The 12605-nt window shown below is 48.8% G+C and overlaps 1 protein-coding gene and 1 long non-coding RNA gene across 2 annotated transcripts in view; one reads left to right on the plus strand and one right to left on the minus strand.

Annotated features, from left to right (window-relative positions):
• Positions 1-9043, plus strand: part of LOC149450304 (cytochrome P450 2C3-like) — a 35603-nt gene extending 26560 nt beyond the window's left edge. The window contains exons 8-9 of the mRNA XM_089692025.1: positions 3839-3980; positions 8467-9043. Coding sequence (XP_089548151.1) covers positions 3839-3980; positions 8467-8663 — 339 coding nt within the window. The 3' untranslated portion in view covers positions 8664-9043. The remainder of the gene's footprint in view (positions 1-3838; positions 3981-8466) is intronic.
• Positions 1-12605, minus strand: part of LOC149450295 (uncharacterized) — a 1099640-nt gene that overhangs the window by 590356 nt on the left and 496679 nt on the right. The gene's annotated exons all lie outside the window — the stretch shown is intronic.

The following is a 12605-nucleotide window of genomic DNA, read 5'->3' on the forward strand; positions in this document are numbered from 1 at the left end:
GTGGCGCACAGATCTCAACGCCACATGACCCCTGTGGGGGCAGGACAGGAAGAAGAGGAGGAGGTAGAGGAGGACATTGGTGCTCAGGAATTATTGAGTGAAATGGGTGGTTTTTCCACTCAGCGGACAGGAGTGGAGGAGCAGGAGCATCTGGTAGAGGAGGAGGAGGAGACAGAGGACCCAGACGCACCGTGGCAGTATGCTGTGGAGATGGAGGCAGGGAGTCCCTCGCATTCCTTGGCACAAATGGCCCATAGCATGCTCGGTTGCTTGCGTAGCGACAGCCGAATAATAACCATCAGACAGAGGGATGACTTTTGGCTGTCCACCTTGTTGGACCCTCGCTACCGTTCAAAAATGGTGGCCTTTTTCACACCTGCTGAGAGGGAGGCCAAAATAACGTACTATAAAAACCACCTATGTAGTCAGTTGGTCTCTGCCTTTCTGCGCCAACGTCCATCCTCAGACACTGTGGGCCCTGTGTGCTCGCGTTCCGCTGCCATGGCAGCAGGGGAGGGGTGGGGTGGTAGGAGCAGTGGCAGCTCCACCAGCAGCAGCTGCCTCAGTCTGCAGTCGATGATGAGTAGCTTTCTTCACCAGCGCAGTGAGGAAACTACTAACCAGCCGCAGCAGCAGCAGCATCAGGTGGACCTGGAGCAGGACCTCAAACAACAGGCTCGGGCCTACTTGGACAGCACCCTGCCAACCGAGGTAGACAATCCCCTCGACTACTGGGCAACGAAACTTGACCTTTGGCCCCAACTAGCTGAATTTGCCCTTGAAAGGCTGTCATGCCCGGCCAGTAGCGTGGCATCGGAGCGCGTGTTTAGTGCGGCAGGAGGTATTGTAACTCCGCAGAGGACACGACTGTCCACCCAAAGTGTGGAGAGACTGACGTTTGTGAAAATGAATCAGGCGTGGATTAGTCTGGATTTCCAACCACCAGTTCCTGACACAACTGACTAAATCCGCCATGAATCATGCCCCAAACATGTTATTATTTTTAACATAGGCCTCTGTATGGCCTTCAATTTAAGCTGCTTACGCTTCGCCACTCTGCCATGGGCCCCTGTACCGCCTCCTCTTGCTGCTGCCAGGTCCAGAGTGTGTCATGGGTCCCTGTACGGCCTCCCATTGCTGCTGACTTCATCGCCAGACTCTGCCATGTGCCACTTTCAGGTCTCCTTACACTGTTGGTGGGTTCCATTTTGTCATAGGGTGCTGGCAGATTACGGGCCTCCCATTGCTGCTGCCAGGCCCGTAATCTGCCATGGGCCCCTATACCGCCTCCTCATGCTGCTGCCAGGTCCAGAGTGTGTCATGGGTCCCTGTACGGCCTCCCATTGCTGCTGTCTCCATCGCCACACTCTGCCATGTGCCACTTTCAAGTCTCCTCACACTGCTGGTGGGTTCCATTTTGTCATAGGGTGCTGGCAGATTACGGGCCTCCCATTGCTGCTGCCAGGCCCGTAATCTGCCATGGGCCCCCGTACCGCCTCCTTATGCTGCTGCCAGGTCCAGAGTGTCTCATGGGTCCCTGTACAGCCTCCCATTGCTGCTGTCTCCATCGCCACACTCTGCCATGTGCCACTTTCAGGTCTCCTCACACTGCTGGTGGGTTCCATTTTGTCATAGGGTGCTGGCAGATTACGGGCCTCCCATTGCTGCTGCCAGGCCCGTAATCTGCCATGGGCCCCCGTACCGCCTCCTCATGCTGCTGCCAGGTCCAGAGTGTCTCATGGGTCCCTGTACGGCCTCCCATTGCTGCTGTCTCCATCGCCACACTCTGCCATGTGCCACTTTCAGGTCTCCTCACACTGCTGGTGGGTTCCATTTTGTCATAGGGTGCTGTATGGCCTCCCATTGCTGCTGCCTCCACCGCCACAATGTGGCTCCACACTCTGGTTTTGGCCCTGTGACTGCCCAAATGAGTGAAGTGTGCGGTGATTCTAAGATCGACGGCACTCATCTGCATGTCATACTGACTGACAGTATTATTTCTCTTCCCCAGCAGACTCCAAGGGCATTTAAATTAAAGGTACAGTGTTCTGCACTAATATAAAGGCTCTCTGAAGCCTAGAAACACCCTTTTTATAAGTTAAATTCGCAGCGAATATATTCGCATCGAATCAAATTTATTCCTCGAATTCGCCGAATCAGCCGAATCGAATTTTTGAATACTTCGCTCATCTCTAGTACCAATCATTCATGGTGTTCAGTAAATAGTAATAGTAAACTGTTTTTTTTTTTTTTGAGGGGGAGCCCTGTCAAGTTGGCTGTATGGGGCCCCGCGTTTTCTAACAACAGCCCTGTGTAGTGCCCAGATGGATACATCACCAAGCCAGTGGAGTGGGGAAACACATATTCCCAGAAGCTGGAGGATGACACATAATCCTGGACCCAACAGTAGGTTGCTCAGCCTAGGAGCCTCAGGACAGTGGGAAGGGTGTGTGGATGGTAGCCACTGGGATCACTGAGATGGCGGGTCTGCTGGAAGTCACATGTCCCAGATCCGGTTGTTATGTCATACACCTGGCGAGAGACCGACCGAAGGGCTGGTGAGGGCAAACTGGAAGCCTAGGGGAGCACTCCAACCACGTCAAACCAGAGTAGAGAAGCCGGTCATCATGACTATTAATATTATTATTATACAGGATTTATATGGAGCCAACAGTTTGCTCAGCGCTTTACAATATAAAGGAGACAATACAGCAACAATACAGTTCAATACAAGAGGGTTAGGAGGGCCCTGATCCTGGGTGCTTACAATCTAGGAGGGAGGAGCTGATGGCACAAAAGATAATAACTGTGGGGGATGGACTGGTAGGAGGAATAGAAGATTCCATTATTAGCTGAAGTCAGGATAGTAGCTGAAGAGAGAGGTTTTCAGAGATCGCATAAAAGTGAGCAGAGTAGCCGATAGTCTGATAGATTGGGGTAGAGATTTCCAGAGGATGGTGGAGGCTCTGGAGAAGTACTGGAGACAAGCATGAGAGGAGGTTATCATGATAACATGTTTCAGGGACTTGCCCCTTCCTCAGATCATCAGGGTTGGGAGCACTCCTTTATTTATTTATTTTTCTCCTCCTGCCTGGGTACCTGTATACTCTCTATTTACTCCTTACGTCTTTCACATTTTACTGTCAGATAAACAAGTTAAAATTTGAGTATTCAGCTTGTCAGACTTTCACATGATTTAAACACAGCAGATTCTTTACTCCTGTGCTGGGGATGGACTCAGCAGAGACTAGAATACAATGTGAATGTTCTGGAATATGCACTGCTTGCTGCCCTCAATGGACCGGGGTAGTCCAAAGTCATTAAATGCAAATGAAAAAACAAAAAGAGGGCGCACCGGCCTAGTGCATTATCATTTAAAAATATTTATTGAAAGAATAAAAAAGTAGATATCATACTCACAATTGGCATAAAAACTACAGGCATATCACAATGAACAAAGGTGTTCAATCCATATAGCATCTGAGTCCACAACGATGGAACCCTGGATGACCAACTGGCTGACGTGTTTCGAGGACTCAGCCTCTTCCTGTGGTGGCTCTGAGGAAGAGGCTGAGTCCTCGAAATGCGTCAGCCAGTTGGTGGACTCAGATGCTATATGGATTGAACACCTTTGTTCATTGTGATATGCCTGTTTTATATGTCCATTGTGAGTAGGATACCTACTTTTATATTCTTTCAATAAATATTTTTAGGCGATGATGCACTAGGCCGGTGCGCCCTCTTTATGTTTTCTCATTTGCGTTTCACATGATTTAATCGGCACTGAGCCTGTAGAATGAGTTTGTATAAAATAGACTCTGTCTCCCTCCTTTACCAGGGCACCATCATCATCCCATTCCTGTCATCGGTGCTCTATGACCCCTCTCAATGGGAGACACCAGAACGGTTCAATCCCGGACACTTCCTGGATGAGGAGGGCCAGTTCCGCAATCGGGTGGCCTTCATGGCATTCTCAGCCGGTGAGAAACCTACATTATGCTGTCAGTTCCAGGCTGGGGTGAAGTAATCCATTTCTTTGCTGTAATACATAGAAATATTCTATCACACAAGTCACTGCAGATATGACGTCTCAGAGTCCCCGTGATCATTCAGGAAAGACACCCTCCACCCCCACCATACCAGAAAAACCTCACCGCAATCACCATACAAATGTGTGAAAAAATCTGAATATTCTAAGGCATATAAACCTTGTGTAACTAACCCCTCGCCCTCCGGAGGACCCCCCCCTTCCTGACCAGGCCATTTTTTGCGATACGGCGCTGCGTTACCTTAACTGACAACTGCGCGGTCATGCAACGCTGCACCCAAATGAAAGGTATGTCCTCCCCCCCCACACAAATAGAGCTTTCTTTCAGTGGTATTTGATCACCTCTGAGGTTTTAATTTTGTGCGCTATAACCAAAAAAAGACCGACAATTTTGAAAAAACAACAAAACAATATTTTTGACTTTCTGCTATGTAACATCCAGTAAAAAAAATTAAAAAAAAATTAAATTTCTTCATAAATTTAGGCCAATATGTATTCTGCTCCATGTCTTTGCTAACAAAAAAATCCCAATACGTGTAAATTAATTGGTTTACGTGAAAGATACAGCGTCTACAAATGGCGGTATAGATACTGGGATTTCTATTTTTTTTATACTACTAATGGCGGCAATCAGTGACTTATAGCGAGACTGTGGCGGGCATTGTGACACTGGGTGGGAACTAACTGCCACTGACATCCCCAGTGACACCAATACAGTGATCAGTGCTAATAAAAAGTACTGACACTTTACTAATGGCACTGGGCAGGAAGGGGTTATCATCTAGGGCAATCAAAGGGTTAACTGTGTGCTGTGTGTTTTACTAGGGCAACATGCTGTGCATAGAAATACAAAGCAGCATGTCCTTGCTGGCAGGAGAGAGACCTGTGTTGTTTACACTCAGGTCTCTCCCCTGTCAGCTTTCCCCAACGATCGCCAGGAATCTCCATCCTAGACCCGGTAAATGACATCCCTATGGTGGTGCAGGTAGGGCGGCGCGCGCACCCCCTACCCAGAAATAAAAATCACGTATATATACACGTGAGTTTGCGCAGCTCTGCTGCCCTTTAGCAGTAGCTCTACTATAGGACGGCGGGAAAGCAGCTAACGTTAGTACTGTTGCTCACACTATTTGTGTTCCCACAATAAAAGCATATAAATATATAAGTAAATAAGTGCCGCGCAGTAATAATACTCCATGTATATTATATATTTCATATATTTTGGGTTGTTTTGCAGTAGTGCACGGTACATGATGATTTATCACTAGGAGTATTTGTACTGCGCGGCTCTTATTTACTTATATATTTGTATGCTTTTATTGTTTTATTCTTTCTCCACCACCATATACTTCCAATTTCTTCTGCCTCCACAGCACTCTCTTGCCTATTCTTCCTCTGTCATAGTCCCGGTAGAATACCCATTATTGATGCCTAGGCTGACGTCACCCCCTCAGCCATGCAGAAATGTTCGTCCCTAGAGACTGGTATTTTGTGGTGGCAGCCAACAGAACGAGCAATAATGGAGGACAGTGAAGGTAAGTAGAAGATTGTTGGGAGATGTTTGGCAAGGAGCAACGCTCTCCTTAACCACTTCCAGTCCGGACACTTTCACCCCCTTCCTGTCCAGGCACTTTCACCCCCTTCCAGTCCGAACACTTTCACCCCCTTCCTGTCCGGACACTTTCCCCCCTTCCTGTCCAGGCCAACTTTCAGCTTTCGGCATTATCACACTTTGAATGACAATTGCGCGGTCATGCAACACTGTACCCTTATGAATTTTTTTGCATTTTTTTGAGACAGATAAAACTTTATTTTTTATTTTATTCACCACTGGGTTTTTAATTTTTTTGCTATATAAATGAAAAATTCCAAACATTTTGAAAAAAAAAGTGTTTTTCTTATATCATTTTGCAAATAAATAATCTTTCTTCATAAATTTTGGCCAAAATGTATTCAGTTATCTTTTTAGTTAAAAAAAAAATAACACAAATTAGTTTATAACCAAAAATTCTAATTTTTCAAAAAATGTTTTTAAATTTTCATTTAAATTTTTTTATATTATTATTTGTGTTTTTTTTTCTTTTTTTGCACTGATTGCTTTTATACCTATAAAGGCCGTAAAAGCAATCATTTTTTCTTCTCTCTGGCTGCATTCTTGCAGCCTTTGAGAAATACTGTGAGCTGTGATTGGGCACAGCTTGTCACATGGTACAAGACTGTTGTGAATGGCCCTGTACCATGTGACCTCCGTGATCATTCACAGATTTCACGAGTAGTAAGAAGTGACATCTTGTTTGCTACTGTTCATGTGATCACTGATTGGGCAATCAGTGATCACATGATCGGGACCTCGTACAGAGATCCCGTACAGCGAACTGTGTTCCAGGGAGTGCGCACAGGCAGTGAATGCGGGGGACGTTTATAAACGGCGCCCACTTCGGCACTGCTCCCATCCAGCTGTCTATGTACATGGGCCGGACGGGAAGTAGTTAAATAAACACCTCAGTTAAAATGGAAAAATAAGCCCTAAAATCCATAGGTGGAGAACCCAACCCAGATCTTTTGCTTCTCATCCTGAGCATGACCTAAGCCACTTACATAAAAAATCTCCTTTTTTCCCTCTAATCATTTTTTTTAATACATATGTCCAGAGAAAAGACTACTTTTGTTTTTTTGGGGGGAAAAGGTGGCAGCCCTGAAAGTCCATCTATATTGTTGCAGTAAACACACCACCATGAAGGGAGAGGATACCCACATGGAAGAAAAATACACTTGAAATATATTTTTAAAATATTCTTCCGTAATATATTGACATGTATGTGAAATACTTCAATTTTGGCCATATTCAATGTATTTCAATAAATATATCTATATACTGCATGTTGAAATACGTTTTTATATATTACAAAATATATGAAAAATATTTTTAAAAATATATTTTTTTAAAGACATACAGTATATTTGAAATGTATTTTTAATTAAGGTGATTGCAGCCGTATTAGTGCATTTGCGACAGAAACAATTGAGTCTGACGTGATACTTTTTTTATTTGCACTAACATACAATTTTGAGGACAAGCTTTCAGGGAAAGTCCCCTTCTTCAAGGTCCAGGCAGTACTACATAAAGGTTTAGCAGAATGTTAGAAGAGATGTTAAAGGGGAGAGAAACAAACAAACAAAAACAAAGAAACACACACAGATGTACACAGCAATAAGACTAGGATTAGACTAGAGATAAGACACAGCAAAAGCAAAGACTGGGGGGGGGGACAACACTCACAGAGGGGGTCGTAAAACTGTTGGATAATGAGTGAGGAATCCCAGGTCCAAATTAAGGCCGTTATCTCTTGTCAAATAGAATTATCATTCTTCGTTCAAAAGTTTTTCTTTCCTGAATAGTTTTGAAATTTCCAATAAGAACTAAATATTGAGGTCGTCCATAGTGTGGTCTGGTTGTGCAAAATGGTGTCCAAAAGTCATCTTCTTTATGTTCCTTGATGGTATGTCTGTGCAAATTCATCCTTGTTTGCAACTTCTGTCCTGTTAACAGGAAAAAATACAGACATAGTGTCATAGACTAAGTGGTTAGCACTTCTGCCTGGCAGTACTCGGGTCTTTGGTTCGAATCCCAACCATGGCACCACCTGCCTGGAGTTTGCATGTTCTCCCTGTGCATGCGTGAGTTTCCTCAGGGTACTCCGGTTTCCTCCCACACTCCAAAGACTTGCTGGTAGGTTAATTAGCTCCTGTCTAAATTGTCCCTAGTATGTGTATGTATGAATGTGAGTTAGGGACCTTAGATTGTACGCCCCTTGAGGGTTAGGGACCTTAGATTGTACGCCCCTTGAGGGTTAGGGACTGATGTGAATGTACAATATATATGTAAAGTGCTGCGCAAATTGATGGCGCTATATAAGTACCTGAAATAAATAAATAAATGGTCCCTAGTGGCCTCCATAGAATCCATTCCCCCAACCTGTGATCCATAGTGGCCTCCACAGAATGCAATACCCCAGCCTGTGGTGCATAGCGACCTCCAAAGAATCCAATCCACCAATTAATAATCCATAGTGGCCACCATTATGGTTCCTGCTAGCTGTTCAATTTCCAAAACTGTGAATGTATTTGGGTATGATTAGGTGGAGCGCACCACAGGGAACCAGAAGGATCCGCTCAACGGGAGATTTTATCCTGAACTGGTGGGTCCATAAACGATCCAGGGATTCACTCCTCAGTTCCTGTCCTCCATTCATCTCCAGCCTTATGCACATTACTGCTAACAAATATCATAATCACTGAAGTTGTAAATGCGATCGATTTGATATTTTATTACACAATGGAGTAAAAAAAAACAACATATGTTCCTGTATGGATTATTTCTTTAACTCATGTGCAAATTTTCTTCACCTTTTCTACAGGAAAGCGTGTTTGTCCCGGAGAGAGTTTGGCCCGAATGGAGCTCTTCTTTCTCCTCTCTGCTCTGCTCCAGAAATTCACCATCAAGCTGCCCCCAGGAGCTGAATGTCGGGACTCCAAATGGCTGTATGCCAACAAATATGACATTTTGTCCAATGCTCAGCTGTGCGCCGTCCCCCGAGCATTACCCACCAAGTAACCTGAGATATTACTATGAAATGATTTGTCCACCAAGTAACCTGAGATATTGCTATGAAATGATTTGTCCACCAAGTAACCTGAGATATTGCTATGAAATGATTTGTCCTCCAAGTAACCTGAGATATTGCTATGAAATGATTTGTCCACCAAGTACCCTGAGATATTGCTATGAAATGATTTGTCCACCAAGTAACCTGAGATATTGCTATGAAATGATTTGTCCTCCAAGTAACCTGAGATATTGCTATGAAGAGATTTGTCCACCAAGTAACCTGAGATATTGCTATGAAAAGATTATCTCAGGGCTTCTTTGTGGTGGACCTCCATACACAAGTATAATTTGCAACAAAATTAAAACTTTGGCATGCTTTACTACAATCTGTGTAAAAGGTTTTTTTTATTTTAAAATAATATTAATACCTTCTGTAAGGTCCTGCGCTGGCCACTAATGTAAGGGTACGCTTCTCCCACTGACCCCTAATGTAAGGGGACACTTCTCCCACTGACCACTAATGTAAGGGTACACTTCTCCCACTGACCTCTAATGTAAGGGTACACTTCTCCCACTGACCTCTAATGTAAGGGTACACTTCTCCCACTGACCTCTAATGTAAGGGTACACTTCTCCCACTGACCTCTAATGTAAGGGTACACTTCTCCCACTGACCTCTAATGTAAGGGTACACTTCTCCCATTGACCCCTAATGTAAGGGTACACTTCTCCCACTGACCACTAATGTAAGGGTACACTTCTCCCATTGACCCCTAATGTAAGGGTACACTTCTCCCACTGGCCACTAATGTAAGGGTACACTTCTCCCACTGACCCCTAATGTAAGGGTACACTTCTCCCACTGACCACTAATGTAAGGGTACACTTCTCCCACTGACTCCTAATGTAATTACGTGGCTCTTTGTGTTTTCCATGTTTTTGTGGACTTTGAAGCACGTCTCATAAAAACATGCAGAGATCCCAGATGTGTTCCTTGGATTCTCGAAGGGCCAGACATGCTTGCTTCTGCTGAATGGTAACCCATCACAAACTTCTTTCCCCGAGTAGGTGAAACCCCAGAGATGAGGATGTGCAGAGTATGAAACTATAGGGACAGTAGTGACAGGTCGCCCTGGAATAAAAGGGACACACAATCCTTCACTACACTAGAGGGGGGATGGAGAATGTTTCCACTATTGGTGGCATCTCACTGGGGAAAACTGTATGTGCTGGAGGTGGAATCTCACAATACAGATGATGTACCCCAAGGTGAGAGAGGTGCATGTGTGTGATCAAGGTGAGGCCTCACTGAGGAAAGACCATTGTCTGCTGGTGGAAGGATCCTACAGTGGAAAGAGTGATGGTGTGCCAAAGGTGGGATCTCACTTGGAACAGACCAATGTGCGTGTGCTGGGGGTGTGATCTCACTACTAGAGCATTCTTTATTGAAGGAGAATAGCCCCAATCCGCCGCCATCCGGGCCACAGCGGACCCTAGCGGGGCCCCTACGACACTCCGGTCCCTGCCTGGCCACCAAGGAAGGCCACCGGACCTTTTCCCGGATCCCCGAGAATCGCGGCCTACCGCGGCCTCGATTTTTGCCACGGCCAACCCGGATCGCTGGACATCCGCCCGGACCTCCGCCGCTCCGTCCCCCGGCTCCCGACGACCTGCCTGCCTCCCCAGGGCCCTCCCCATCAGCCCTGGGTCCTCGCTGACCACCAGGAACCGGTTCGACCCCACGGTGGACTGCTGCTCCACCACCCAGCCCGCAGACCTGCCCGTCTCCCTGGAGCCTTCCCCACTGGCTCTCAGGCCACCAGCATCCAGCTGCCGGCACCCAGCTGCCACCTCGGGACACCCTGCTACCGACACCCAGCTGCCCGCACCCAGCGGCCCTGCCTGGGGGCTGCTTCGGGCCGCCTAGCACCCTGCATCAGCCGGCACCCAGCCCCAGACCAGGGACCTCTCCAGGCCTCTCGAGAATCGCGACGATGCCGCACCTCCGCCACCCACATCAAGAGGGTAAGCCTCCACTACCAGTTCCCTCCCTCCGGGTACCACGCGGCTGGGCACTTACCACCGAACAGCCCAAGCCCTGTCCAAGCTGGCTGAGTCAAGCCTGCCACGTGGCCCTACCGCTCCTACCGACGCTGGGCCCCTAGCACCCTCATTCGCTGGCCCGCAACATCCACTTGCGCTGCTCACTTCACCCACGGACGCTGATCCCTACTGAAACTATCCCACTCCACCTCCAGACGTCGGTCCACACCACCTCCTGCTGACGGCCCTTCAACACCTCCTGACGCCGGGCCCTTCAGCGCCTCCCGACGCCGAGCCCTCAGCACCTGGCCCACAACATCCGCCTGCGCTGGCTCACTTCGCCCACGGATGCCGAGCCCTACTACAAATACCAACGCCTAGCCCACTGCACCTCCAGACGTCGATCCACACCACCTCCCGATGCCGGCCTAAACCACCTCTTGACACCGGGCCTTCAGCACCCCTGACGCCGGGTCCTCTGCACCTCCTGCCACCGGGCCCTTTGCGCCTCCTGACGCCGGGTCCTCAGCTACTCCTGACGCCAGGCCCTCAACACCTCCTGACGCCGGGCCCTCATCACCTCCCGAAGCTGTGCACTCAATGCCTCCCAACGCCAGGCCTTCAGCACCCCTGACGCCGGGCCCCCAACGCCTCCTATCACCGCGTCCCACGGCTCGTCCAGGCGCCGCACCACTGTGCCCACCGACGCCGTGCCACAACACCCGCGGATGCCGGCTTCAGCACCCACAGACTGCAACCAGCCAGCTGCGGCCCCAGCCGCCCACCTCTCCCCTCCTACGATTGGACACTGATGAACTCCGACATGGCATAACGGACTCTCCCCTCCTCTCCAACTCGATCAGCATTCTGTCCACCCTAGCATGCCACCTGCACTCTTCCTCCTCGTTCTCCTCCATCCCCAAACTTGCCTCCCTCTACCCCCCTACTCCCCCAAAACACCTCTACATCGCACCTTCACTTCTTCCCTCCCCCCTCTACGGCTCTCACCACCTCCTTCTATTTCTCCACTCCCCCGCCGACCCACAAGCCACCACCAACCGACCCACGTGCTCCTGCACCTCCCATTCCCATGCCACCTTCCTCACCCTCCTCCTTCTCCTAACCGCCGGTGACATCTCCCCAAACCCTGGCCCTCCATCTCCCCACTCCCCCTCCCGGCACCCCCCTATTCACGCCAACCACCGCAACCCCCTCAATCTCATATCTGTCCCCCTCCTCCCCATATCCACCCCTCCCCTCTCGGTTGCACTCCTGAACGCCCGTTTGGTTTGCAACAAGCTCACCACCATCCATGACCTCTTTGTCTCCCACTCCCTCAACCTCCTAGCGGTCACCGAAACCTGGATCCAAGCCACTGACTCCACCTCCCCTGCTGCCCTCTCCTATGGAGGCCTCGTCTGGACCCATAAACCCAGACCGAGCGGACGCAGAGGCAGAGGGGTCGGTATGCTCCTACCACCGCTGAGCACCTTCCAGGTCCTCCCTAGCCCCCCCCCATCCTTCTCCTCCTTCGAGGCCCACTGCATCCGGCTCTTCTCTCCCACCCCCCTGCGGATTGCGGTAATCTATCGGCCTCTTGGTTCCGCATCCCCCTTCCTTGACGACTTTGCCGCCTGGCTTCCCTTCTTCCTCTCCTCCGAGCTACCGACTATCATCCTAGGCGACTTCAATATCCCGATCAACGCCAACAGCCCGGCTACTTCCCAACTCCTCCTTCTAACCTCCTCCTTCGCGCTCACACAGCACACTCAGTCCTCCACCCACTCCAACGGAAACACCCTGGACCTCGTCTTCTCCCACCTCTGCACCCCCCACGACTTCACTAACACCCCCTTACCCCTCTCTGACCACCACCTCCTCACATTCTCCATCTCCCCCTCCCTC

This window comes from Staurois parvus, unplaced genomic scaffold (assembly GCF_062004578.1).
Source record: "Staurois parvus isolate SC_StPar_1 unplaced genomic scaffold, SC_StPar_1.0 ptg000575l, whole genome shotgun sequence".
NCBI classification, from domain to species: domain Eukaryota; kingdom Metazoa; phylum Chordata; class Amphibia; order Anura; family Ranidae; genus Staurois; species Staurois parvus.